The sequence below is a fragment of the Diuraphis noxia genome, unplaced genomic scaffold, assembly GCF_037042655.1.
Source record: "Diuraphis noxia isolate RWA-SAM2 unplaced genomic scaffold, SU_Dnox_SAM2 contig0001, whole genome shotgun sequence".
Classification (NCBI taxonomy): domain Eukaryota; kingdom Metazoa; phylum Arthropoda; class Insecta; order Hemiptera; family Aphididae; genus Diuraphis; species Diuraphis noxia.
Window position 1 is genome coordinate 77,750,001 of NW_028301711.1, and position 26,561 is coordinate 77,776,561.

General features: G+C 26.7%; 2 protein-coding genes and 1 pseudogene across 2 annotated transcripts in view; 1 reads left to right on the forward strand and 2 right to left on the reverse strand.

Annotated features, from left to right (window-relative positions):
* LOC149061833 (cytokine receptor-like) overlaps positions 1-15,869 on the forward strand; it is a 22,296-nt gene extending 6,427 nt beyond the window's left edge. The window contains exons 3-14 of the mRNA XM_089218091.1: positions 4,352-4,522; positions 5,038-5,481; positions 8,241-8,373; positions 8,448-8,626; positions 8,737-8,894; positions 8,971-9,202; positions 9,405-9,582; positions 9,966-10,114; positions 10,203-10,369; positions 11,768-11,936; positions 12,059-12,214; positions 15,653-15,869. Of these exons, the coding sequence (XP_089074217.1) occupies positions 4,372-4,522; positions 5,038-5,481; positions 8,241-8,373; positions 8,448-8,626; positions 8,737-8,894; positions 8,971-9,202; positions 9,405-9,582; positions 9,966-10,114; positions 10,203-10,369; positions 11,768-11,936; positions 12,059-12,214; positions 15,653-15,834 (2,298 nt within the window). The 5' untranslated portion in view covers positions 4,352-4,371 and the 3' untranslated portion in view covers positions 15,835-15,869. The remainder of the gene's footprint in view (positions 1-4,351; positions 4,523-5,037; positions 5,482-8,240; positions 8,374-8,447; positions 8,627-8,736; positions 8,895-8,970; positions 9,203-9,404; positions 9,583-9,965; positions 10,115-10,202; positions 10,370-11,767; positions 11,937-12,058; positions 12,215-15,652) is intronic.
* Positions 1-26,561, reverse strand: part of LOC149061806 (uncharacterized) — a 340,578-nt pseudogene that overhangs the window by 292,719 nt on the left and 21,298 nt on the right.
* LOC149061834 (uncharacterized) lies at positions 22,671-24,232 on the reverse strand. The gene is made up of 2 exons (XM_089221168.1): positions 23,701-24,232; positions 22,671-22,821 (listed from the first exon to the last, which is right to left on the reverse strand). The coding sequence occupies exons 1-2, from the start codon at positions 24,174-24,176 to the stop codon at positions 22,671-22,673; spliced, it is 627 nt and encodes a 208-aa protein (XP_089077294.1). The 5' UTR covers positions 24,177-24,232.

Below are 26,561 nucleotides of genomic sequence, written 5' to 3' on the forward strand. Positions count from 1 at the left end.
GATATAAAAACATTAAATTACTTTAGTGGGCAATATTGGAATTCTACTTCATTATGTACCTATTATAGATGTATAGACAATAAAATCGTTGTACAGGAAATAAAGTTAAAACAAATTATGATTATTATATCTGTTGACTGTCATTACCACACTCGACTACTATTCGTGGGTATTATATTATCCTATCTATTCCTCCTAATCCTCTTAAGTCTGGTCTTAAATTAATAAAATTGTTAAAACCATCCATATGTTTTAGACTGCACTAATATATGACTGAATTTATTAATGCATTATTTGTTTAAAATATACAATATGAAGGACCTATAGGCTATAATCCATATCATATAACGTGTGATATAAGTATATGAATTTTATTCGATTCTGGGTTATTAAACAAAAACAAAATAGTGAATGAGTAAATAGTAGAAAAAAATAAAAGTGAACTGAACCAATATTGTTATGAAAACCAATTGTAATTCATTTTTATTCATATCGCTATTATTAAATATATTATATTCTAAGGTGTTGTGTTTTTTGATACTTTTATAAAGATTTACGTACATTTAAAAATTCGCATTTGTACGTATTTTTTCTGTTTAATTATTTTATTTTCATACTCATGAATTAAATATTAAAAATACCATAATTCAACGCAAATATTAATTATTCTAATATTAGTATACTATACACTCGATGTTCACGTTATCAGACGTCGTAAAATGTCTGACACTAATGAGTCTAGCACCGCGTTTCTCAATCTGTGGTTCCGGAAGATAGGTAATCCCTTTATAAAAAAAAATATATATATATAATAATGGATCATTATACATAAATGTCTTTGTGTATTTTCACAAGTGATATTTTTAATCTTCTATTTTTTCTTTCACTTTTGTTTTTTTTTCAAGTTACGCCGGATACCTTTCATTGTATACGATGAATTAAGAATATAATTAATATATTGAATATAAAAAAATAATTATTAAATTTAACACGTTATACAACGAACCAACAGTTATAAATCTTATAATTTTAAATATAAGATTACTCGCATATAATACAATATAGTACATTCATAAGTTTGATGCTCTGCAGAGTTGATAAGTTGAAAGAAATAAGAATCTTGATTGAAAAGGTTATCTTGTAGTCGTGAACTCATAGCCTTCTGTCCACAACCGCCAAATTAACAATAAATATCAATATACCAATACTATTTTTACTATATTGTCATTTATGAAAAGATAATTAAATTTAAAATTTAGAGATTATCTCTAACAAAGTCAAAAACATCTCCTATTTATATACTTAATAGTCCAGTGTCTAGATAATATAAATGCCCATTGATTTTTAAAACACGACATTGAAAATCTCTTCGAGATCAATAATTATGAATGGACAGGCCATTAATGTTAACTCACTGAGATTTATGGTTATAACTTATACTCATATAAATTAATATTAAATATCATTAGGTACTTATAGAAGTTGATATGTCGTTTCTGTGTTTAGAATCGTTTTTTGTATGAATATAGATTTACGATATGTTGTTGAACTCAAGTTTAACATATGCATCACAATTTACAATGATCTACCAAATGACCAATGCAGCAGTGCGAGGTCCTGGTTTATTTTTATTATCTTGTGTAAATCTGCGTGGATAACATTAAATAAATATCTAGTGTAAAAAATTATTAAGTTGTTTAGAGTAAGTATAATAATTAACGTTTATAGAGTTTTTTTATATTTCGTTTCTAGTATAAGTAAATAATTAGTAAGCTAGATAATTCAATATCAGTCTGCACTATTTTATCACCCTAGCATGAAAACATTTCACATAATTTGTATTAGAAGCAGTGCCGCAACTACAAATTACGGGGCTGGTGTGCAAATCTTAATTTGGGGGCCTAAATATTTTTTCAAAATTAATTTACCTATTGTTAATAAAATATGATAGCCGGTGTTTATATTATGAAAGGTTAATATTATAAGGAATATTATGGAAATTATTAAATTATACAGATAATGGTTGTTTAATGTTGTATAATTACATTTATAATGGTTATAAACATAAAACATTTATAAAATTATAGTATAATTTTAACACATTTGAAACTAAAGTATCTAACAGAATTGTTTTTTTCTCGCTTTTGCATATGCATAGTTCTCAATGATTTTCTTTATATCTATATCTGAAGTTCTTCTCCTTTCTATGTTTAGTATGGAAACTCCACTGAGTCGTTCTTGGCCTATGGAATTGAGCAAATAATTTTTAGTTAATTTAAGCTTAGAAAAACTCCTTTTTGTCGATGTTACCGTAACAGGAATGGTTAAAAATATAAGACATGCAGCTAAAACAACAGGAAAACTTGTTGATAAATCCTTATCAATTATATAAAACGCCAAATTCTTAGCTCTTGGTGATGAACAAGCATGTAAAGTTCTATAAGCTCGTCTTGAATTTTCAAGTTTGAGTATTTTACATGTTTTTTTGAATCATTTAATAAATTATGAATAAAAGGATCAAATTTTGCAAGTAATATAATAGTATGCATAAAGTTATCTTCAATTTCTTGAAGATTACCTTTCTTCCCTTTGTTTCTTCGGAGAGCAGTATTACCAGATGTAGGTAAGTGTTAAAATAACATGAATAACTCGACGAAGAACATTCCTCCAATACTCTGCTTCTTCAGATATCTGTTTCTCTAAATCTGTATCTAATGTTTTATTTTTTTCCCAATATCTTCGAAATTGTTGTTGTTTTTATAATATGTTGAATAGAATTTTCATGTTCAGAAATTTGTTGTGATAAATGTTGGCAGTTGTCAACGCCAGAAATCCATTCATATTTAAAATGCTCGTTTGCCGGTTAGCAAAAAGCCAACAAAACTCAGAATATACTTTATCTAATATTAAAGAATAACATAACCATTGTCGTGGAATTTTGATACCTGTTTTAGTTGTTATAGTAATAATCAGTAGAAAAACATCTATTAACATGGTTCCTAGGAAATTTTTTGATTGATGGTTTGCATGGTCCGAATAACAAAATACTCTTTTTAATTATGTGCATACTTCACTTTCAAAATGTCCACGATTAGTTGTATACTTCAAAGTTAAATTTAGGCCACCAAAATCTGAAATATATAATGAAATATTGAAGGACCTATAATTTACAACTTATTTGTGCAATATTTATTGTTATATTTTTTAACATTTTTATTTATAAATATACAGGTAATCAATAAACGTACCTTCTGAACTGTCATTCTCTTTTATAATTTAATTTAGTGGAGCATTTTCAATTATTTTTTTTTATTTAATAAATTATGTTGTATTAATATATTAATATAAACCGAAATACATAAGTATACCTATAATTTACAACTTATTTGTTAGCCTATTGGTTATTTAATGTTGTTTTTTTTTTTTAAATTAAATTTAAAATTATAATAATACAATCAATAAATATATATTATATGTTTTATTTAATATAATTTGAAAATTTTTTTAGATTCACTTAACACTTAACAATTTACTGATATATCTAATAGATATAATTTACAAATAATTACCTGATTTTTTAATTCACAATTTCTTAACATTTGCTGCATTACTTTTTCTTTCGGTTGTTTCATTTTTTTTTGTGCTTTTCCCAGCCATTAACATATATACGTTTTGACATTTTTAACAAATTTAAAATACTATTAAAAAATCAAAACAAAAATCACTCAAAATCACTTTCATAATAAAACAGTTATTTGTTAGACGGTTAAAACTTAAAACTCTTACAAGGTACACTTTAGAGTACTGTAGGTACAGTTTAGTGTACTATACTACTATATTACAGTAAATATAAATTTTACAAGTAAAACCACTTATAGATCATACAGACAAATAATGAAAAACAATTAAATGACAAATGTATGTTTTCACTTCAACAGATATCGTGATTACTTAATAGTTATTACCATTTTGCCCGTTGTCCCGAAATCGTACGTATACAAATTAAAAACCCATTGGAATGATCCATTTTTATATACGATTAAATGAGCTCACATTGGTTGAGTGGTTAGTCGCCTGATAACGCAGACCACGGACAAGGACCCGCATTATTATTTTTATTATTATTATTCTGTAGAAGGTATAGGACACTTATTAGAACTAGTATTAGTGTATTAAGTTTGGCTTTGAACATTTCTAACATTTTAACAAGTTAACAGTTTGGCATGTTATAAGGTGATGTGGGGCATATAAGGGCTTGGGGCCTTGGGGGCCGATGTGCAATGCACGCCTTGCACACCCGGTAGTTGCGACACTGATCAGAAGTTCAATAATTTTTATTTTTTTGTTACAGATAATTTGCTTATAGGTACAATGATACCCCGTAAGTATAAAACTGGATCTTTCAAACATAGACTGTTTACATCGGGACAGAATTGGATTAAAGAATTGTTGATATTACTTATACTAGTTGGATTTTCAAACTCATCAATTACTTGTGGCCCCGGCATATATTCACCCGGAGGTAAGAAATTAAGAACATGAATCGATTTTAACTTTTAAGTTACATTCAATTCAATCGTATTGTAAATTGAAGAACCATATATTATTAACTAATTATATATACTAAGAAAAAACTAAATGATCATTTAAATGTTTTTATTCATAAATTAATTAACTTTCAATATATTATAAAACTGATTATTCATAGATTGAACCAAAGAATTGTATATCAAAAGCTGTTTTTAAATACTAATTTTATACAATTTAATAAATTAGTTGTTAATTACTTGAACTAGGAAATGTTTTAAGCATAACAAATTATTATTAGTTTATTATTTTTGATTTAATTATGTTCAACAATTCCTTATCATTATTATGCATGAAAAACATGTAACAGGAACATTTTAATCTACTTCAGTCAGTGTTTTTACATTGGTTTCTAAAAATAAATTTGTTTTTCATTAAACTATCTGCATCACAGTTTTTAAGCAAATTGCAATTCAAATCAATTATTATTTAATTTTTTTTCAATTTTAGGAACAACTCCGAGTGGTGAAATTTTCATCGAGTACAACAGCGGTACTCCGTTGGAAATTGCATGCGTTTTAAATCCTAACCACGAACTATTGCAGAAAGTTCTTAGAGATAATGTTGCCGATGGAAACAAATTAATACCTCTGAGCCAAAGAATCAGGTTCTATAACAACGAAGAACGTGTGCCCAATCAATATGTGTCAATCATTAACTCGACGGCAGCACAATTGCGCGTACCTAATCCTCCAGCAGGTTCCGATGTTTATACATGCATGATATGTTTGGATAAAAACAACCAATGTGCTGAATTATCCAAATCGTCTGGTACTTCAATCAATAATGCTCTGAAAAATAGCAATATAAATGTTGTTGGATCTCATCCAAGTAAAACACATGCTTCACATGATGACTGTATCGGGGTGTGTCTTAACAATGTTTTTGTTGGATGTAAGTTAACTGCAATTATTATAACCTACGTCCTACAGATAATATATTTTTTTTTTTTTGCTTAGTTTTATTTTTAAAACATTAAATAGGTATTGACTATTCTCAATATTCATCTCACAAAAGTAACATTTAGAACAAATTTTCAAACAGAAACTTCCTTCAAAGTTGAAAATTGAATCATTTTTTCAACTGATTTTTGCGTATACACTATACAAACATAAAAACATTTAAATTTTTAAAAGCAAGAGAATAGCTTCAATAAAATATGATTTAAAGATATTTAAATATTTATAATTTTATAATTATATCATAGGTACTAATCGTATATTAAACACAAAGAAATAAACTAATATAAAATTAATTTACTCTTCAAACCATGTATTTAATTATTAAAATAATAACAATATAATATAACATACCATAATTATACTGCCATCCTAAGAAAAAATACTGTAAATCGAAAACAGAACGAGATTTTACTGTATTACGTTTAATGTTATAATTTTACACGCTTTTCTTAAATAAAAATGCCGTAAATATGATTATTTATTCAGAAATGTGTGTTTATAAGCAAATAAGATTGCTGCCGCAATGGTCATTAAATATAATTGGAGTTTAGTAAAAACGCTGTAATCACAGTTTGCCGAGGAAGATTGGTGTGTGTATTATTTCAAATACGGCGTTTTTACGTAGCACTTCCTCATAATCTACGGCCTTGTTGTTTAGGAAACTGGTCTCATTATAAGCCGTATCTTAAAATTTAATTTTAAATTACTGATAATATTTGGAAATTTGGTGTCGTACACCACACACATTTTATATTTACCGAGTATTCGCTAATGCATCAACTTTTTTTAGATACATACCCTGAACCTCAATAATTTCATATGATTATTATAGAAATCAAGTTTCTAAAAAATAAATATATCGTTTACTGTACTCGGACGCGAAGAGTGAAGAGTGTGAGATATGTGAAGGTATAAAAATTCATAAACACGCAAAAGATAATTTAGATGATGATTGTGAAATTTGCCAAATTTACTCTGTATATATAAAAAAAGCTGATGTTGCAAGAGCTCTGTATCAAGAGCACGCGAAAAAGGAATTTGATGCAAAATCTATTTATGTTACAGTAGATCTGCAAAAAGTGATCATGTTGCCATGTGTTGATAGATTTAAAAAAGTTTTATTATTTAATAAAAGAATAGTTGCTAGTTATTTTCCACATTTGCATGTGTACTCGTATGGCATGAAAGTGTTAGTGAGTGTAAAGAAGAATACTTTGTCATCACGTTTTATTCGTTTTTCTTGCAATATTGCGATGCCAAAAAGTTGACAATTTGGCTGGATAACTGCAGCAGTCAAAATAAGAACTGGCGTTTATTATCATTTTTAGTATACACAGTCAACTTAGATGATATTTGTGCCCAAGAAATTATTTTGAAGCTGGACATACATTTATGTAAGCCTATAGTTTCCACCATCAAGTTAAACTCTCTTTGCTGAAACGTCAAAAGAAAACCTACGATTTCAAAGATTTTTCTTAAGATGTAGGGGCAGCCAATAAAGGAAATGTTAACTTAAAAAAAAAAAAAAATGATTTATTCTGATTTTTTCAATGGAAAGACTATAAGGCACAGCAAAAACTATTACAGTCTACAAATAGAGTTTTGTCAGAGATATCGTATCGATTAAAGCTGTACGTGTAAAATATGTGTTGCTTACTAAAAGTCAGTTTAATGACGAAAAATATACAACATTGGATTTTGTACAAAAAAAAATATATGAACCAAAAAGGAATGTCTCTAACGCCTTCACATACTGAAAATTGTGGAATACCAAAGGAAAAACGTGAATATATTCTTTCGAATTTAAATCAAATTATTCCTCAGAATAGAAGACAATTTTGGAAAAATATAACTACATAATACAATCTATAACTCATTAAATTATAAAGACAATTCAATAACATTCAAATTGTGTTATGTAGTAAACTAAAAATGTATTTAAATATAACGATATGTAAATAATTCACTAAATTAATTAATTAAATTTGACTTAATATTATTATTATTATATTTACTAGGATTTTAAGCTTAAGACATTGAAATAATTTTAATAATTTTCTAATTGACGTGTTATAACTAAACAAACTAACCAATAATTATACTTAAACCTAAAAAAATATATAGAATATACGGCGTTATTTCTTCAACCATATGTGATCAGTACATTTTGATATGCTACGTAAAAATGGCATTTCTGCTAAGTAAACAATTCTGAATAATTAATAGCGTACTTAGTATAAATATCAAAACAATATCTTGTTGAAATACAAATTTAAAATAAAATCGAACAGTTTTAATTCATCAGGTATATTTCCATAAGAAATTATGGATTTTACTTTGAAAATATTGTATTTATTTATTTATAACCATCAAAAACTACTAAACATAAAATGTCATTTTTCTCAAAATAGCATGGAAGGAAATTACGGCATTCTTCCTTAGGACGGCAGTATATTAATACTTACACAGAATAATATTTTTGATGTTAGTAAAACAGTAAGCATACCACCATTGAAGCTCTTAAAAAAATAAAAACAATATTAGTTAGGTAATTAGCAATATTTTTAGTTTCTATTTGTATAATTTTTTTAAAGTATAATACATTTATTATAAAACAGGGACATATATAGTTTTATTGTTTTACGTATTTAATTGTCTTAGTATTTATGAATAATTGATCGTTGTTTATAGATAAACCATTGAAGATTACAAATTTCTCTTGTATCTCTAACAACTGGGAAAGTTTAATGTGTAATTGGACTAAGCCGGAAAACCCCATAAAAACTACGTATAAATTATACTTTAGATTACCTGGTCGTGGCAGGTGATATTTTATTAGCATTATTATCAATGGTATTCATTAATAAAATCATTTATTTAAAATATACACATTTTTAGTTCTAGAACTGTCACAAATTGTCCTACAGATTCAGATATCAGAAATAATAGTTGTTATTGGGATTTATCTACTTCACAACTATACAGACAATCACACGAGTATTATTATTTCATGATAATTGGCGAAAATGCACTGGGAAATTCGTCAACCTCGATTCGTTTCCACCATTACGCCAATAGTATATATTTTACAAAACTATAATTTTAACTTGTTTAAATTAAGAAAAATATTTATTATATAACTATGCAGATGCACTTAATTTTATTTTTATTTTATTTTAATGTTTAGTCATTCCTACGAAACCAACAAAAATCACAGTGGTCGATGAAACAAAATCTAGTATCAAACTTGTGTGGTCTTTAGGTACAATGTCTTTTTATTCACACGGATTAATTTTTAAGATTCAATATAAATCCCAATGGGATTCTAATCCTAAACAGTGGAATGTAAGAGTTCAATCATACACAGATAACAGTTAAAATAAAATTATGATTGACGTAATTATACCTTTTTTCCCCATAGTCAATAACTGCAAGTGATACCTGTAAATCGCAATCGACATCAGATCAAACCACTTCGGTCCAAGACATGAAATGTCTGGAACACGATGCCGATAATTATTCCTTCAATGTCATCGGTTTGGAATATCCGTTTACGCGTTATGATTTTTGCATATCTGTTCGGACGGCGTTAGCTGTTGGGGATGATAAGTGGTCTTCTCCTGGTTGCATCACTGTCTACACCAAACCCACAAGTAAATTTTTAATTTATTTCTACGATAGCTAGGTTCAGTATACCTATTTTGAGGTATTTCACATTTTTATACATTTATTTTGTTATTCGAAAATGATGAATCAAATATTGACTAGTCCTTTTGATTTTGAACATAATCGTATGATTTAGTGGTATTTATTTTATTGTATGCTTACTTTTTTATATGTCTAATAAATTTACAGTTCCTAAAAGACCACCACGAACTGATATTGGGAGCTTTGAATATTTCACATCGTTATCAGACAAATCCAAAAGGGACGTTGTGATTTATTGGCAAACTATAGATGACAAAGAAAAATGTGGTGAATGCTTTGAATACATCGCATACTATATTCATACAACAGAAGATAAACAAATCACGTAAGTATTACTTTGAACGTTTTACGTCGGTGATTTTAAAGGGTTATATATATGTAACTTTATCTACATTAAAATATTTCGTTAGAAAATGTATTTTAAACATTATCACTGTTTCTAATGTAATTTTTCAGTTAAATTATAGATGAAAACATCAATATTTTGTTTAATAATATATAGATAATTTTTAATTATTTATAAAAAATAATATTAGTTTTTTATTAGTGTTATATAGAACATTTTTTGTAAACATCCTGATAATAATAATATACTTTCATATTTTATTGCTATATTTTATCCTAACAAATATTATAACATAATATATTATTCTTTTAACTAATTTTAAATCATTCTAATTACCATCACCTATTTATTTATCAAAACAGCACTTATCGTAGCGATGAAACCGAAAATAATTACGCTAAATTTAATTCTCTCAGTACCAACATCGGATACGAATTTATAGTAATCTCATACAATAAAGAAGGTTATTCTAAAGAATGTTCAAGGGTTTACGTACCAAGCGTAGCAGACAGTGAGTCATATTATATATATTTGGTTTATTTTAAATTGATTAATTGTATGTTTACCTGGTTGTATTGTCAACTTATCGCTATTTATAGCACTAAATAAACCAGTGTCGTTCAAGAGAAATGTATTTGACAAACAAGGTATTTTTGAACTATCCTGGAAAGGTGCAGATTCTCAGATATTGTCCACTGCAGATCAACGAGATTTCTACACTTTGTTTTGGTGTGAAAAAGATCTGATCAATCCACGGCAGTGTAATGTATGTGAATTAACGTATTGTATGAATATGACCAATCGTAATAATTAATATTAATAAAGTAGTACGTAGGCATATGCAATAATATAATATATTCCCATTATTATATTATACTTAGTTACTAGTATGTTTTTTAGTGTGTTACACAGCAGTATTTATTTTAATACTAAATGTTCTATAGGTACTTAGGCTATATAACTACTGATATCAACGTAAAGTAAATTGGATAAGAGTAATAATTATATACACAAAAAACATGTATACATCAGAAATTAAATTAATTTTATTTTAATATTATATGCAAAATTACTAAAATTTTCTGGTGTCATTAATTTTTTGTTCATACAATTTTGTACAATATTTATGGAATTTACTTAATTTATATACTCATTTCTATTCATTTAATTTTCCGATGAATTTACAAGAATAATTATTTATTAAGGAATACAGTATTTAGAAGGGAATGTTTTCATAGGCAAAGACCGTGAGTGTTTCCATGGGCCCTGTACATGAATTTAAATTAGCTATCGTCCATCAGCAGCTCTGAATTACTAGTGTTTAGAATCAATGGTTATATATTATCGTGCATTATTTTTTTTCTATATATATGACGGGTTGTTCTGCCTTTTCTAATATAAAAATTATATAGAGAGGAGATTAGGTACTTAAAGTTGAGTGTGCCTATATTCACTGAATTTTTATACCGGATAGATCACATGTCCCTAAAATCACTTATATTATAATATAATGGGAAAGATGTAATCTTTTGCCGAGAGCGATGTGCTCATATTTCTATGATAATACTATAATTGTTCGTAGACTGATGGGTAGTGATGTAACATGAATTTTATTAATTATTAACTCTTTTTCTACTATTTCTGATTGTATTTACAGCTATAAGTGGTCTTTTTGTTATGAGTAAATTGAATATTTTACGAGTAATATAAGTCAAATAGCATTGGGTGGTGGACAAACACAAAAACGGGGGCGCCATCTATTTTGGATTTTGTGACGAATTTGTGTCATAGTTATAATGCTGACACAGAAGCGCGCTAGTATCTAACATGGTGTATAGTGTTTTGTCTCGTTACAAAATCTTGAACTGAAAGTAGAAACTAGAAATACGAAATAGAAAATAATATTTGGTATATTTTATTATAATATGTAGGATTTGCTTAACATAATACTTAACCTACAGTATCGTGATTGTTAGACCATATTATTGATCATCACGCTATCTAATTTTTCGTGACGGTCGATAGGTTGGTAATCATTTTATTTTCTCGTGGGTACCCTCTATAAAGAAGTTTCACTTCAAGAATTTACTCTAATTTGTAATTACAATTATTATCCAACGTTTTTGATATACCTAATGACTGGATTAATATTTTTTCTCTACAGGGTTTTATGAACTGGATGCATTTACCAATTTCAGTATCTCGCTACAACATTACTTTGATCGAAGATATGGAAAAATATATTTTTGCAATAAGTGTTAATAGCGAAAATCCAATGAGAAATGGTATTGATAACCTTAAAGCCAGCAGTAGTGGAATGGTGTGGGAATCTTGTACGTAATTATTTAACTGCATTTGTTTTATAAGCTCTTTTCTGTAATAATAAAATTTTGTTATGTATACTAATTTATTTTATTGATATACATTTTGTACAAATCACTTTACGATTGATTAGTCAATGGCAATGTAAAGAACGTTTGGGTTAGTGTGATTGGTTCGACGTTTGTGGGTTTGAGCTGGAAAGTTTACTGTGATGACAAGACTGGTTTAATTGTTGGATATCACATATTTTACTGTCCCATAGTTGCCATAAATAATCCCCTTTGCAGAGGTAAGATATTTTTAGTTTTTAATGAAAACTCAATATTCTTAAGTTTAAGCATTTAGTTAATATTGTATTACATACTTAGTCACATTTACAATAGTATTTTGTGAAATTTATGCAGTGGGGTCATACCTATTAGATCCTTCACGATTAAATAAAATAATTCCTAACCTGAAGCTACCTAACTTTTTTTACCTCACAATACACATTTTTGCTCAGATTGTGTAATTTTTTATTTTAGTTTTCTGATCATTCATTAATATTATCATAATCACGCGAAAACTCATTGATATATATCTTAGGAAAAATATGAATGTTTCATATAAAAATAGTTGTTCCAACTTATAAGAAACCGAAGCTTCAAATATGATGATTTATCTTCATTGAACAAATTGATTATTGGAAATATCATATATAATAATATATAATAAAATAACGGGAATAAACGATCATTACATTTTAATCAAATTGAATCTAATATTATCCTTAATTATATTTAAAATATATGCCATTTGAGATACTTACCTGTTGATTATCATAATTAAATACCTATGATTGGCGTTTGATACATTAATTACATTTATTACAAAGTGATAATTTTTTTAACTTTATCTTTCATAAGTCAAATGTCAATATTTTGTTTGTTTAACTTAAACTTAATTTTTGTTAACATTTAATATGTTAATTTATATTTCTCTATGTCTCGTGGACTAAGATAATTGTGATTTGTAATGTGGGTTATTAAGTACGATATGCATAATATATAACAATATAATATATTAAATAACATTTTAAAAAAAATGCAATTTTTATAATGTTCATTAATAAAATCTTATAATAATGTTTCTAATATTATGACTTATCAGTTTAATAACCTATCGCTAAAAAAAAAAAAATAATATATTTAATAAGAAGTCCTGGTATATATTTTCGTATACCTACTTATGTAACGTATAAAAAAAAGCAATAATAATTATAATGTTTATCTCGATCTTGTTATGACCAACTTTTTCTAAAAAGTCTTTAATGGTTATTTATTTAATATCTATTATTTGACATAAGTTAACCAGTCGGATATAATATGTTTAATTTTTTTTTTACTGGCTCATCCATGCTTTCAATGGCTAATTTCGCCTTATTTGTCACTATTTCCGATCTCATTTTGTGGATGAGTGTCCAAATAATCGGATAACTGTGGCCAACTAAATGATTAAATCTGTGAATCCATGATTCACATATATTATTCGTTCGGTGGTCACATTATTGTAGTTTTATGTACATTCCAAGTATTCGTAGGAAAAAGTTGACTTATTTTTTTTAAATTTCAATTTGGTACTAGTTTCTACTATTTGTAAGTGATTCATTTACGTAGATTGAGTCAAAGTAATTTAAAAGATTTCCTTTGGGAGAAATAATGTTTTAAGGTTAAAAATTCCTTCGAAAACAAGTTCAAGAGTAAGAAACCCAAGTCTATCCAATATTCCGCAAAAATTACTTAAATTGTCATTACTTATATTCATGTTGATTAACCCTAAATCTTGGATTTTTCTGTAAAAACTTTGGCACAAATGATAAATAGTCAGATTTGTATCAAAATTGTTTTAACGGCAGAAATTAAAGGTTTTTTAAGAAATCAAAATTTAAGTAATTTGGATCGGGAAATAATTCATGCTTTGCACGTTAGGTAGTTAAAATAAGTTTGAATATTTCTTTGTAAATATACATTGTCTTGCGTTCAAGAAAATAATAAACAGCAGTTATATATGAATCACTTTTTAGAACTCTGATTTCATAAAGTTGTAAGAAATATTTAAGGCCAAGGTTAAAATTACCATCGCAATATCAAGTCTTGGGCTTGTCGAAATTCCCAAGCTGTCACCTGTTGCAAACAATATAATTCTTTCACCAGTAATTGCGTTAAAAGCATGAATATATAATATGGAAATATTAGAGGTTCAATATGGTATTATGGTATATGGATTTGGTAAAATCATTAAATTTTCCATATTTTTGGAATATATTGTGTATTTACATAATATTATGTATATTATATAAAATCAGAATTGAAATTTATATATTACATTAAAAAAATTTGTTATTTTTCAACTGTAGGTATTTAAATGTAAAACCATAAAATCTTAGCTTGAAATAATAATTTAACATGGTTTATGTGGCAATGTTTTATATTAAAAATATAATAATAACTAATATTATAGGTAGGTAATTCAAATAAAAAAAGTTACTATTCAATATACATAACACATAAGTAATAATCAGCATAATATATTTATAAATAATATTTTTCAGTTTATTCAATACAGTTTCAATAAAAATAATCACAATTAAGCTGTATAATATATTATACATGTGAGCATTGAATAAAATTATTCAATCTGTGTTAAATTTAAATAAAAGGAAAAATAAATTTCAGTTGTTTCTCAATATTTTTATCTTATGGTAGGTAAATTAACAGAAACGTGTAAATTCCTTTATTAGTTTATTAGTTGTGTTTGGCACTTATTGTATTAAAACTCATTATTTTAATATGCTTTATCAAAAGTATGGAGCTAAATTTTATTCCATTGTGATAAAAAATGTATGATACATTATACTGACGAATTTATAATTGCTTCATTAAATAGAGGTGTTCAAAAACAGTATCACGACTAATCAGCATTATTTTGATGGTAATTAGTAGCAAAAAAAAATATTATTATTAATGTTCTTGAATATGAATGTATCGGTCTCTATATTCAAAAGTTTCATGTACCTACCCGTGAATAATATTTTTAATTACTAACTAAAATTGTTATAATTTGTTTATCTAATATCTAATATAGTCTAAATGTGAGAGTAAAAAAAATGTAATTTTGAGAAATCTTCTACTACATAACTTAAGGTTTTTAACCATTTGAAAATATTTTTATCAACAATAATTTAAAACAAACTAATGAAAATCGAAATTTGTGAAAAATAAATATAAATAGTTCAAAACGAGTCAAAACGTTTAGAAATTGTTATTGAGTATAGAAAATGCACATTATATTACCTTAATAAATAATTATATAGGTTCTAGGTACATTAAAAATAACAATGGTTATTTTTATGAATTTCATTCATGATTTGCTTTCTTAATTTTGGATATATTTTTGATATAAACACATTAAGACGAATAACAAATCTTCACGTTATTGAATCTATGTTAGTATTTTAAAACTAATAATGTGTTAATATTCTTCACCCAATCAAATTATATTTTTTATATACGAACAATAAACATGTTTGGACTTGAAATACTGATTTGTAAACTATGTTGTATTTATGTAGGTACCTACCCTTTAATTCCTATCAAGAACTACATTCAACATATGTTGAATATTTTTCATTTTATTTTTATGTTGTAACTATTAAAAATACAGTTTAAATATGTTTTATTCATTTCAGAGCCTATGACAGTCAAGACAGTGAGTGAAGTTCATCAAAACGATTGCGAAGGTTCTGTATTAGTTTCAGATCTAAAGCCTTACACGGTATACTTAATAGCCATTGCAATTGTTACAAGCAATGGTGTAACAATACATTTTGATATTAACATCAACACATTAAGTGGTCCAATATTAAAATGAATATATTACATAAATAATTAAGTAAAAATATATTTATTTTTTAACTACTAGATATACCTTATGTTTGTAAGAATCCTATTATTATATTAGTGTTATTATTTATATTATGTGTAAGTCCTTAAAAAAAAATAAAGACTTAATTGAAAAGGAAATGTTGTAATCTTGGTTTCTTTATTAAAGTCTTCAAATTTGTTTAAATAATGTACCTACAAATTTATAAAATTACATTTTATTTTACAGTCTTTGGTTTAATTTTTAGGTGATTTTTGATGTTTTAGGGTTTTTTTAATAATACACGGAGAAAAATTATCAGAGAATTACGAGTAAATTATTTGTAATGTTCTAATTATACTAATATTATAATATTCATTAAACGTTGCATTTTTATATTATTATCATTTATTTATAAGTAAGAATTTGGATATTTAAGTGTATTAATTGTTGTATCCGGAAATTAATTTCATTATTGTTTGCCCAAAACTCATACTATAATTATATTTCTCTTTTTAATTTAGCTTTGGAAAGTAATAAATCTCTGGAGCCTGGACAGAAGATCCCAAAAATTTGTCCATTAAATTTTTTTGGCAATAACTCAATTATGTAAAAATGTTAGGTTCAAGACAAATCACAAATGTCTGGTAAAAACAAACCAAATCGAAAATTCCTATTATTTCATTATCAAAACGATTATTTAAATCAAATATTATTTTCAGGGTTTGATCTTTTTGACATTTTAGTACATAGTCGAGGTAAGTATACAGACATTTTTAACTTTTCAAAAGTATCTCTACACATCAAGAAAAATAATCATTATTCTCCCTGACATTAAGCTTGACAACACAATCCTTACAATATTATTTGCAGAAAGTGTCTTGTTTTTAGGTCTGTAACAAATTTTTATGAAGTTATAGAACATATATCAACGATAAAATATAATGATTTTATAAATTCGCAGCATATCAAAGATTTTAAAAGATTGTAAGCTTTTGAAGATGTTACTGTATCAGATTATTCAAAAATACTAGGGCCGTTCTTACAATGTCCAGTTAAGTGTCGGTTAGTGTTAAGTTTAATCGACAGTCGGTTCTTACCAACCCCGGTTAAGTGATATGTCTTCGTAAAGTGTCCGACCGGCAGAATTCTGTCGGCAATCATTCCTTTAAACCCAATACAAACAATGATTATATTGATCAATATTATCAATATTTATGTTATAAATTATAATATATTATTATTACCAAATCGTATATGTATATTGTATATCGTATATGTATATTGTTTATCGTATATTCGTATATATTATCTTCAAAAAAACTACTTCGTAGAAGTAAAAAAGGCTTTTTGTGCGTAAGTTGAAGAGACTGGGAGAAAAGATAGAACTTTGGTGTTAAAAAAAATGTGAAATCAATCTCAAAGTTCTGTGCCAAAAAGGGCCATGGTTGAAAAAAATTGAATTTGGAGCTTACCTAATACAGAAGTGAAATCAATACCCAAATGATGTACCTCAACTTGAAAAAATATCTTATTTAATATAATTTCAAGATGTTCAACTGTATAAACAATGAAAAAAAAAATTAGCACAGAACGGCGTACAATAATGATGAATTAGCCATAAATCGGAGTTGTTGACTTGTTTACGAGTTAATCTGTCTGATTCGAATTTTTGTTGACAAACTGTCAGCTTACATTTTCGATGTGAGTATGTGATGCCCGAACAGCATATTAGCATTCTGGGTTCGGTCTCGGCACCTTTTATAATTTTAGCCTTCTGATTGGCTTTACCGCGCTTTTTGAAAATTTAAACTTTATTCTATTATCTAATTGCTTCAACTTCTAAATTGGTATGACGGTAAAAAACCATTATGCATCGATATTAGTATATAGTTTTATACCAGTAGTATTATACCTAATAACACTATAATCAATAGAAATTATGTCATCTCAATTAAAAACAACCAAATCTATAAACTATAAATCTACATTTGTCTTTTATTTTTAATACATTGACATTGATACATTTGTTTGATAAATTGTATTAAGTTTATAATAATATAATTGTATTTTATATAATATGTTTATTGTTTATGTACCTGACATCACTCATTTAAACAAACATAGTGTCTTAATAATGTAAGCACTGAGAGGAAAAAAAATGTAATTATTAAACAACACCTAAAGCAAGAGTCAAACTAAAACTGATAGAGACGCATAAAAAAGGGATATATTAGAGTGGGTAGATAAGTTCTCTTTAACCAATGTGCCCATTCCTTAAAAATTACAAATATAGTTATTTTTGTTTGTATTTCATGTTCACATTTAGGTTGGTACCTACCTTAAATTTAATTCTAGGATGGTTTACCACTAATTTTGTTGCATTTGGCAATATAAATAAATTCTGACTTCTGCCAGTATCATTTGTTTTTGAAACCTATCAATACAGTTAGATTGAAATTCAAAATTTGAAATATACACATAACATAGGTAGTTGAAATTTTATTACCTATGCAATAAATAATAACTAATAAATAATAATAAAGTCATATTAAATGCTAAAGTATATTTTAAATTGTAATAGTTATTTAACTGGAAGTTAATAACATAATATATTTAATAGTTGGATACAATATTTAAAAAAATACCTTAGGTCTCCAAATAAGTAATAACAATAAATTAATGAAAAATTCAAGTTAGCACAATTTTACATTCTATGTAATTATAATATTTTAGAGAAAATTTATGAATGTTTAATAATAAATTTATGTATTATTATTATTATTATTATATAATTATATAATATGTACATCATAATAATAAAAAATATGTGGTATAAGATTTGATGAAAATAGTAATTAAATAATAGTTAGATACTAGTCATTGTAGTTAATGACTTTTGGCATTTGGGACATTCTTCCTAATATTTTCGGCTAAATTTATTTTTATTTTTATTGCATTTCTTTTGTTATTGTCTGTCTTCACTGGTCGCCCTACTTATAGCTACTTATAAACGTTTACTACCTCTTGTGACACCTGGCTTTCTTCTACTTATTTTGGTAGGCTGCACATGAATAGTTGAACGAGATCGATGCCTTAGTGATATAGTACTACCAGCAGTACTCAAAAATGATTCCCAAGTAGCAACTGACTTTTAACTTTCTTCAAACGATCTAAACTTTTAGTGAGTACTGAACCTGAAGTATTCTTTTTAAATTTTTCAAAATTTGTTTTAATTAATTCTTGAATCTGGTTAACACATTCATCAGACTGATGATCAATATTATGATTATCCAGATAATCATCAGTTTCGACTAATGTATTTGTTATTGGAGATGATAATACATTATTTTCAATAATTTCTATTTTTTCTTCACTAAACTGATTATTTGATTTTTCAATATGAAGTGTCTTATAAAATGATATTTCCGGTACATTTTCTCCAAATGCTAATTTAGCTAGCATATAGCGAGAATCAATAGTAATAGCTGGTAAATTAGGCATTGCTTCGTTATAGTAATGGTATACTGCTGCCTGATGCTTGCAAAAAGCTCCTAAATTTCCTTTGGAACACGTAAAATATCCATGAGTGACATCTACTTCATAATGACCACAATCGGACCCTGATGGTACTTTAAATGTATTGTTAGATAATTTTTCTATAGAATCTTTTTTAATATAAATAGCTCTTTTTATTTGATCTTCAAATAGTAATCGAGCTGAGTCATTTCTACCATTCACAAAAGTCCTTAAGCGTCTTAAGTAGTAATCTTCTAGGCCAGTACAAATAAAATCAACCAGTACAATGGCGTTATATGCCTTATTTCTAGAAAATACTATGTCTTTAAAAATCCGTACATTAACTTCACTAAAATTATTAGTCTGATTACCATGTACAGTAGAATCTCTAAAAGCTAAACACCATAACTCTTTTCTCGTCCAATAATTATTAATATATTTCACCCATTTTTCATACTTAAGTGGTATAATTTCATCACCTATGCTATTATTAATAGTTTTTGTCTTGCCAATAGCAGTAATATAGGCTTTGTGAGCACTATTATAATCTGGTGAAATTAAAATACTTTGATATAAATTAAACAACAATTTTCTGTGTTCGTTTTTGATATTATGTTTAGCGTCCCATAACCATCTCCATACTGATTGTAAAACGTGGAACCTACAAAGATTATTTTTACTTTGTAATAATTTAAAAAAATAAATATGTAGGTATTAGAATTAGTGTGGAATTTCATGGTGTGATATTATGGTTAACATTATTTTTGGATTTAATTAATAGAATAGGTACTACATCATAAATTGTTATGGAGACATATCTATTAATATTATTCGATTCCTGATCCCTTTAAGTAAGACTTGTGATGGGGATCAGGGAATTTTACATTTTTAATATTAGTCTTTGTAAAAATTTAAAAATATCAGCAGATTTAAATTATGTACTAAAAATAGTATAAAAACTTATTTTTATATTCAAACAATATTAATATAAATTGATGAAGTAACAATTGAGTAAAATTACATATTTTACTTTTATGAAAATGTATACACAATAAGAATATAACTATATAAGAAAACTTAGAAAACTTATTGTTATATATAATTATATAAAAATAATTGTTATTTAATTTATTAAAACTACCTATAACAATAATTTTAATTAATTTCTTAAATTGATCAAAATTGGTGGAGACAATAATACAATTGGACGGTGTTTTGGAGAAGGGTTCAAGTCCATTTTTGGTCATTTTGATGTAAATAGTCGATTTTGTAGGAAATTTTGTGCCCCATTGATTGGTAAAACTGTAATAGACCCATAGGCGCCAGGTTTTCAAAAAGCTATTGGGTGCTCTTACCAATGTAAAACAACAGTGGCGCAAGCATTGGCGGGGAGGGAGTAATGGGTTGTACCCACCCCCAATTTTTTTTTTTCTAATTTTGACTTCCGAGGTTTTGCCACAGAATTAAAGATGAAATAGATTTTTATATCCTGTGGTTTTTCTTTGTAGCCACTGATATCATACAATGAACGTGGTGATAACGGTTTACCTATTTTAATTATATTGGGTGCTCCGCACCCAATGAATATTTTCAATGGGTGCTCGAGCACCCGAGCACCCATGTACTTGGCGCCTATGAATAGACCCATTTAAGTTCAATAAATTATAAAATTATATACATACTATGTTGACATTTGAATAATATGATACTTAAAAAAAATATCAATATTGCTTTATTCCTTAAAAGAAAATATAAATATAACATAACTTTAACCGTGGTCCTGAGGTCTCTATCATAATGGTTATGATATTATATTATATTATTTAATATATTATAACAAAGGCAAAATTTAAAAAAAAATTGTTTTAATATTTTCAATTTTACTTGATTTTTATAACTATAAGCTGAAGTTTTGACATGCTTTACCATACATTGTTATTTTTAATGTTTTTAGTATAATTAATGATTAATTTAAATCATTAATATATTAGGTTATACCTATACCTATATTTTATTTTAAGGTTAAATTAAACTAAACTGAAATTTATAGTTATTAATATGCATACCTGTAATACACCAAATTCAGTAGAAGATCCAAGGTTATTTAATGTCCAAGTGTCATGCCAATGACGAACAGTCCTATACTTAGGGTTAATTGCATCAGCTAGTTCTTCAGAATTTATACCATATTCTAATTCCAATTTAGTTCCATGTATACTTATAGACTCTGATATGCCTATAGGTAATAAATACATAATTTGTATATTGAAAAAATGTAATTTATTCAATACTTTTTTTTTTTTAAGAATTTGCACACCATATTCAACATCACTACAGTTTTTTGTGTAATAGTTATCCATGTACAAAAATGTTATAACATAGGTAAACAAATTGCACCACTGTTTACCTACTTTGTTTACAACTCTAACACTCAGTTGTGAAAAATGAGTTAAAATTACAGTTTAAAACTAATTTTATATTAAATTATTTTATAATATGAGACTGAGTAATTGTACACAGCCACATAAGTACTTGTTTTTATTTTTCAAAATATTTAACTAATTAGCTCTAAAATAATATAGTATTATAACATGCAAAACGGTTAGTTTCAATTTTTATTAATTCATTGTGATTAATTATTTATTTTTATAGGTATTTAAATAGTTAAATGTTTTCAATAAACATATATCTGAGGATACGGTATCTAAATATAACTGTTAAATATTATATTATTAACTTCCAGTTAAATAAATATATTTTGATTACCTATTTTTTATCATAATTCATAGAAGAGAAAAATACTCACCTAAACCGTCATTGAAATAATTTTCAAATTTAATTCTAATTTCATTGGTTGGTCTTAAAAAATATAAAGCTTCAGCAGAACCTAAGCTATATGGTTATGTTCAATCACAAATATGATTGCTGGTAAACCATCCTATAATTGCAAATTATACTACAATTAACAAATTAAATAAATAAAAGTTGATTATGTAGTATATACTATATAGTAATAGTATTGTAATAGGCATTGTGGACCAGTAACATGATGCTTCTTTTTCAATAATTCCTCAGCTATATTTAGCCAATTATTTTTTTGAGATATCCGACCCGAATAAAAATCATCAGTTATTTTTCTGTACTCCTCAATAAAAAAAAGTATTGCCTCATGAGGCCACTTAAAAACATTATTGTCGGTTTCATTGTTTATATTTTGTTCCATTGGCAAAGTTTCATTTTGACCAACTGACTCACTTTCATTAAGTAAAGACGATTCTCCATCACTTACATCCATGAGTCTCAAATATTTAGCTTTATTCAGCATTTTATATGAATTTGTCTGCATCCAAACCACAACCAAGAATTTTGACCATATTTATGTTGGTTGGGCATCCATCAAACGTAAGAGAGACAATTGTTACTCCAGTTTTAGTTAGAAGGTCTACACAACGATTAACTAATTCTGCTTTCTGTGAACTATTAATGTGACTAAACGAGAGCCCTCATGTATACATAACAAAATTATATGGGAGTGTGAGTGTGTGGAAAAAAAGGAAAAATTTAAAGGTATTATAACAATTGATCAATTGATTTTAAATGTACGTATTGTAAAATATTAAACACGAAAACCATACACTGTCTTCGGCGCAATTTAAAAGTAACAAAAGTCATGTAGAGTACATTGAACCTATTTTGTGTAAATATTAATATTTAATGCAGTGTTACTACTACCTATTAAATGTTATATAGCCGTATAATAATAGTTGTTTTATCAAATACAAAATATTAAAAATTACCTACCTATTAACTGTTATTATATCTATATGATTTAGTGCCTCGGTGGAACTATATACTATAATATAGGTAATTGAGAATCGTTAAAAGAACGGTTTATATGGTGCAAATATGCATGGTTTAAAAATAAAAAAATATTCAATAATATCAAAAATAAAACGCATTTCAACGAAGGTGCAAAATAAAAACCTGTGCCAAATTTGTATACTATATATCATTTTTATTTTTATTGTAAACAGTATTAAATATTGATTGAGGCTCTTAAAAATAACCTCCTGGAATGACAGCTGGTCGACCAGTAAGTCTCCGTTCAACAGACAATACATTCATTGTATAATTTTGTGCCCTGTGAGCTCAATTGTGTATTTCAAATGATTGTTGTTTCCAAGAACCGGAGACCACCCAAAACGTAAGTTTTACAGCAATGCATGCCTATACGTTTTCACAACAATATATGGCCACCCGCTGTCATATTGGCCGTCTCCACGAAACTGAACGATCTTTGCCTGTATTTGGTCTTGATAATATGGCTATGTGTCGTATATATTTATATTTATATACGAAAAGTTCACATCATATTTTGCTTCATCAACAAATTCTTTTAGGAATTCATTACTATCTATGGGTTTTACTTTCCCACAATAAATCCCAACTGGAAATACTTCTGTGTTATTAGGTCGGATATACGCTAGGATAGGCCAAAATTGTTCAGGGCTACTTTTAAAAATTGGCAAACCATCAATTCCAACAACAATCTGAATCATTTCATTTTCGTTAATACAATCGGGCATATTTTGTTTAATTCCATTCAGAATACCGAAATGATAATATTTGCCAGGCTCCACGACACGACAATTTGAAGTATTTAATTTGTTTTTATTTAAAATGGTTCTTGAATCAATAGGTAATGCTTCAAAACATTTATGCTGTTTTAATAATTTTAATAATGCATTGAGTGCATTTTGAGAAATATTAAATGAAACTGCCCACTGACCAATTAAAGTACTAAAATATGATAACTGATCAACAACCATCATTAAAATAAGCTACATCTTCAATTTCTTCATCAGAAGATGAAGTTGACAATGAAGTTGACGATGAAGAATGTCTCAATTCTTCAAAATATTCTTTTTCGTTTGTGTTAACATTACATGTTAAGACAGAACCAATGCTTGTCAAGGAAGTTAACACACTAGTTGTACTAGTGGCAAGTATATTCTCTGGTTTCGGTAAATTGCTTTCAATAACTAAATGGGATGTTGAATTTCTTTTTATGTTAGCTAATTCCATAGGAAATTCTACTTCCTCTTGTACCCTTCTTCTTTTTGACCGGTCACTTAGACAATATTTTTTTTTGTAAGACATCTTAACCTAGGTAACCAAATGATAATAAAAAATACATTGATATATAAGTAGTATTATTACTGAATGAGCCTCATCAACATGAATGATATAATTATAATAGGTACACTTTTATATATATTTTGTATATAAGTAGATTAATTTATATTTAATTTTAATTTATGTTTGGTACCTAAAATGAATTTAATTGAAAATTATCTTATTTTTAAATATTACATTTACCTATATAATATTATACTTTATAATACATATTTAATTGTTAAATGTTATAACATTTTTTACAACATACTACTATAATTAATCTAAAATTGAATAAAAATAAAAGTTCCTTTCTTAACTTAGTTACCTATTTACTGTTTAGGTAATTCTGTGATAGTGTATGAGCTATATTAAACTATAACACGGGTAGACAATTTGAACGGAATGTTTAAATAAATGATGTCTATATTATTCTATTTTACCAACATGATATTATGTAGGTTAATGTATAGTTTACCTTTACTTTATTACAATAATAATAATTATATAATCACATGTACTACTTAAAATAAAATACCTATAGTTATAGTTACATATTTACATACTGATGGATAATGCAAATGATATTCAAGTAGGTAGGCATTTACGTTATTAGTTTATAACTAAATATTAAACTTAATATTTATATTTTATATTAGGTTGTTATATATAATAATCGAGCTATTCATTAAATAATACATAAAACATTTAAAAGATTACTAATCTTTACTAATTACAATAAATTGTATTTAAATATAGTCAGGGATGTATTGAAGCGTATACGGGGAATAACAATATTTACAAAGAAATGCGTATACGTGAAAAAAATATTCATTTTATAAGTATACGGTGGGTAAATGTTGAGTATACGGCAAGTAAACGGTTAGGGCTAAGCTAATAGTTTTTGAAGATTTAAAATTGGCTTTTTAAATTCTACTGTATAAGTGTATAACATAAAAAATAATATTTTATGTCTTTATGATTAAATATTAAAATATATCATTTATCACTTTATCAGCTTGTTATACGGTATACTTGTATAGTCTATAGTCTAAGACCGTGGTATAATCCATTATAATATCTAATATAATTTGTTTAAATTGTTTATACATATTTTTATAAAAATATAAGGCCAGATTAAGGGGGGTCTAGCTAAGGTGAAAGCCCTAAGGGCCAGGGCCCTCTCAAGTACCAAAGTGAAGAAACATTTTTCAGCGATTTAAAAAATAAAATATAGTTTTTCTAAATATTAAAAACATTTTTTTGTTTATCAACAAAAACAGCTAAATAGTAAATATAGGTACAAGTAAATAGGTAAATAAAAATAATAATAAATAAATAAGTAAATATCTACAAAAGCACTAAGGTAGAAAAGACACATTTTACTGTTACCTATTTAATATTTTCTTTGATATCAAATATCAATAATATCACCAATAGTTAATGATATTATTTATTTACTTATACTACAATTAGTAGTTTTATAGATATAATTTACATATACCTATTAATTTTATAATTTTATAATGCAATTGTTAATTTGTGAAAAAGTTAGGAAGATGTATCTTTCTGCGAGCGTAGCGAGCGGCTTTGTAAAGCATGTTTTGTCAAAAGTGTCATATGTAATTTCAGCCCCGGGACCCAATAGATTCTTAATCCTACCTTGAAAATATGGCGTATACTCAAGTCATTAATTACCAATACATCCCTGAATATAGTGTGTATCAAAAAATTAAAAATTGTGGATAATAACATAAAATTACTTACCGAAGAAGCAGTCAAGTATAATATTATTAAATTGTTTACTGCACAACCACAACAGATAAAACTAAAAACTGTACAACGTCAACCTCACGGGTTACGACACTACGCGTCTACGCACAACAGTACTAGCTAGACGTCTTGTATTAATATTTAATTGTAACACTATAACGTCCAATGACACTAGTATTGAGCAAGGTGGAGTGTGGAGTGTGCATGGGGCTGTCGTCTATGGCAGAGGAACAAATAACAACAAAATATGTTGACTAGCTGCCTAGCTG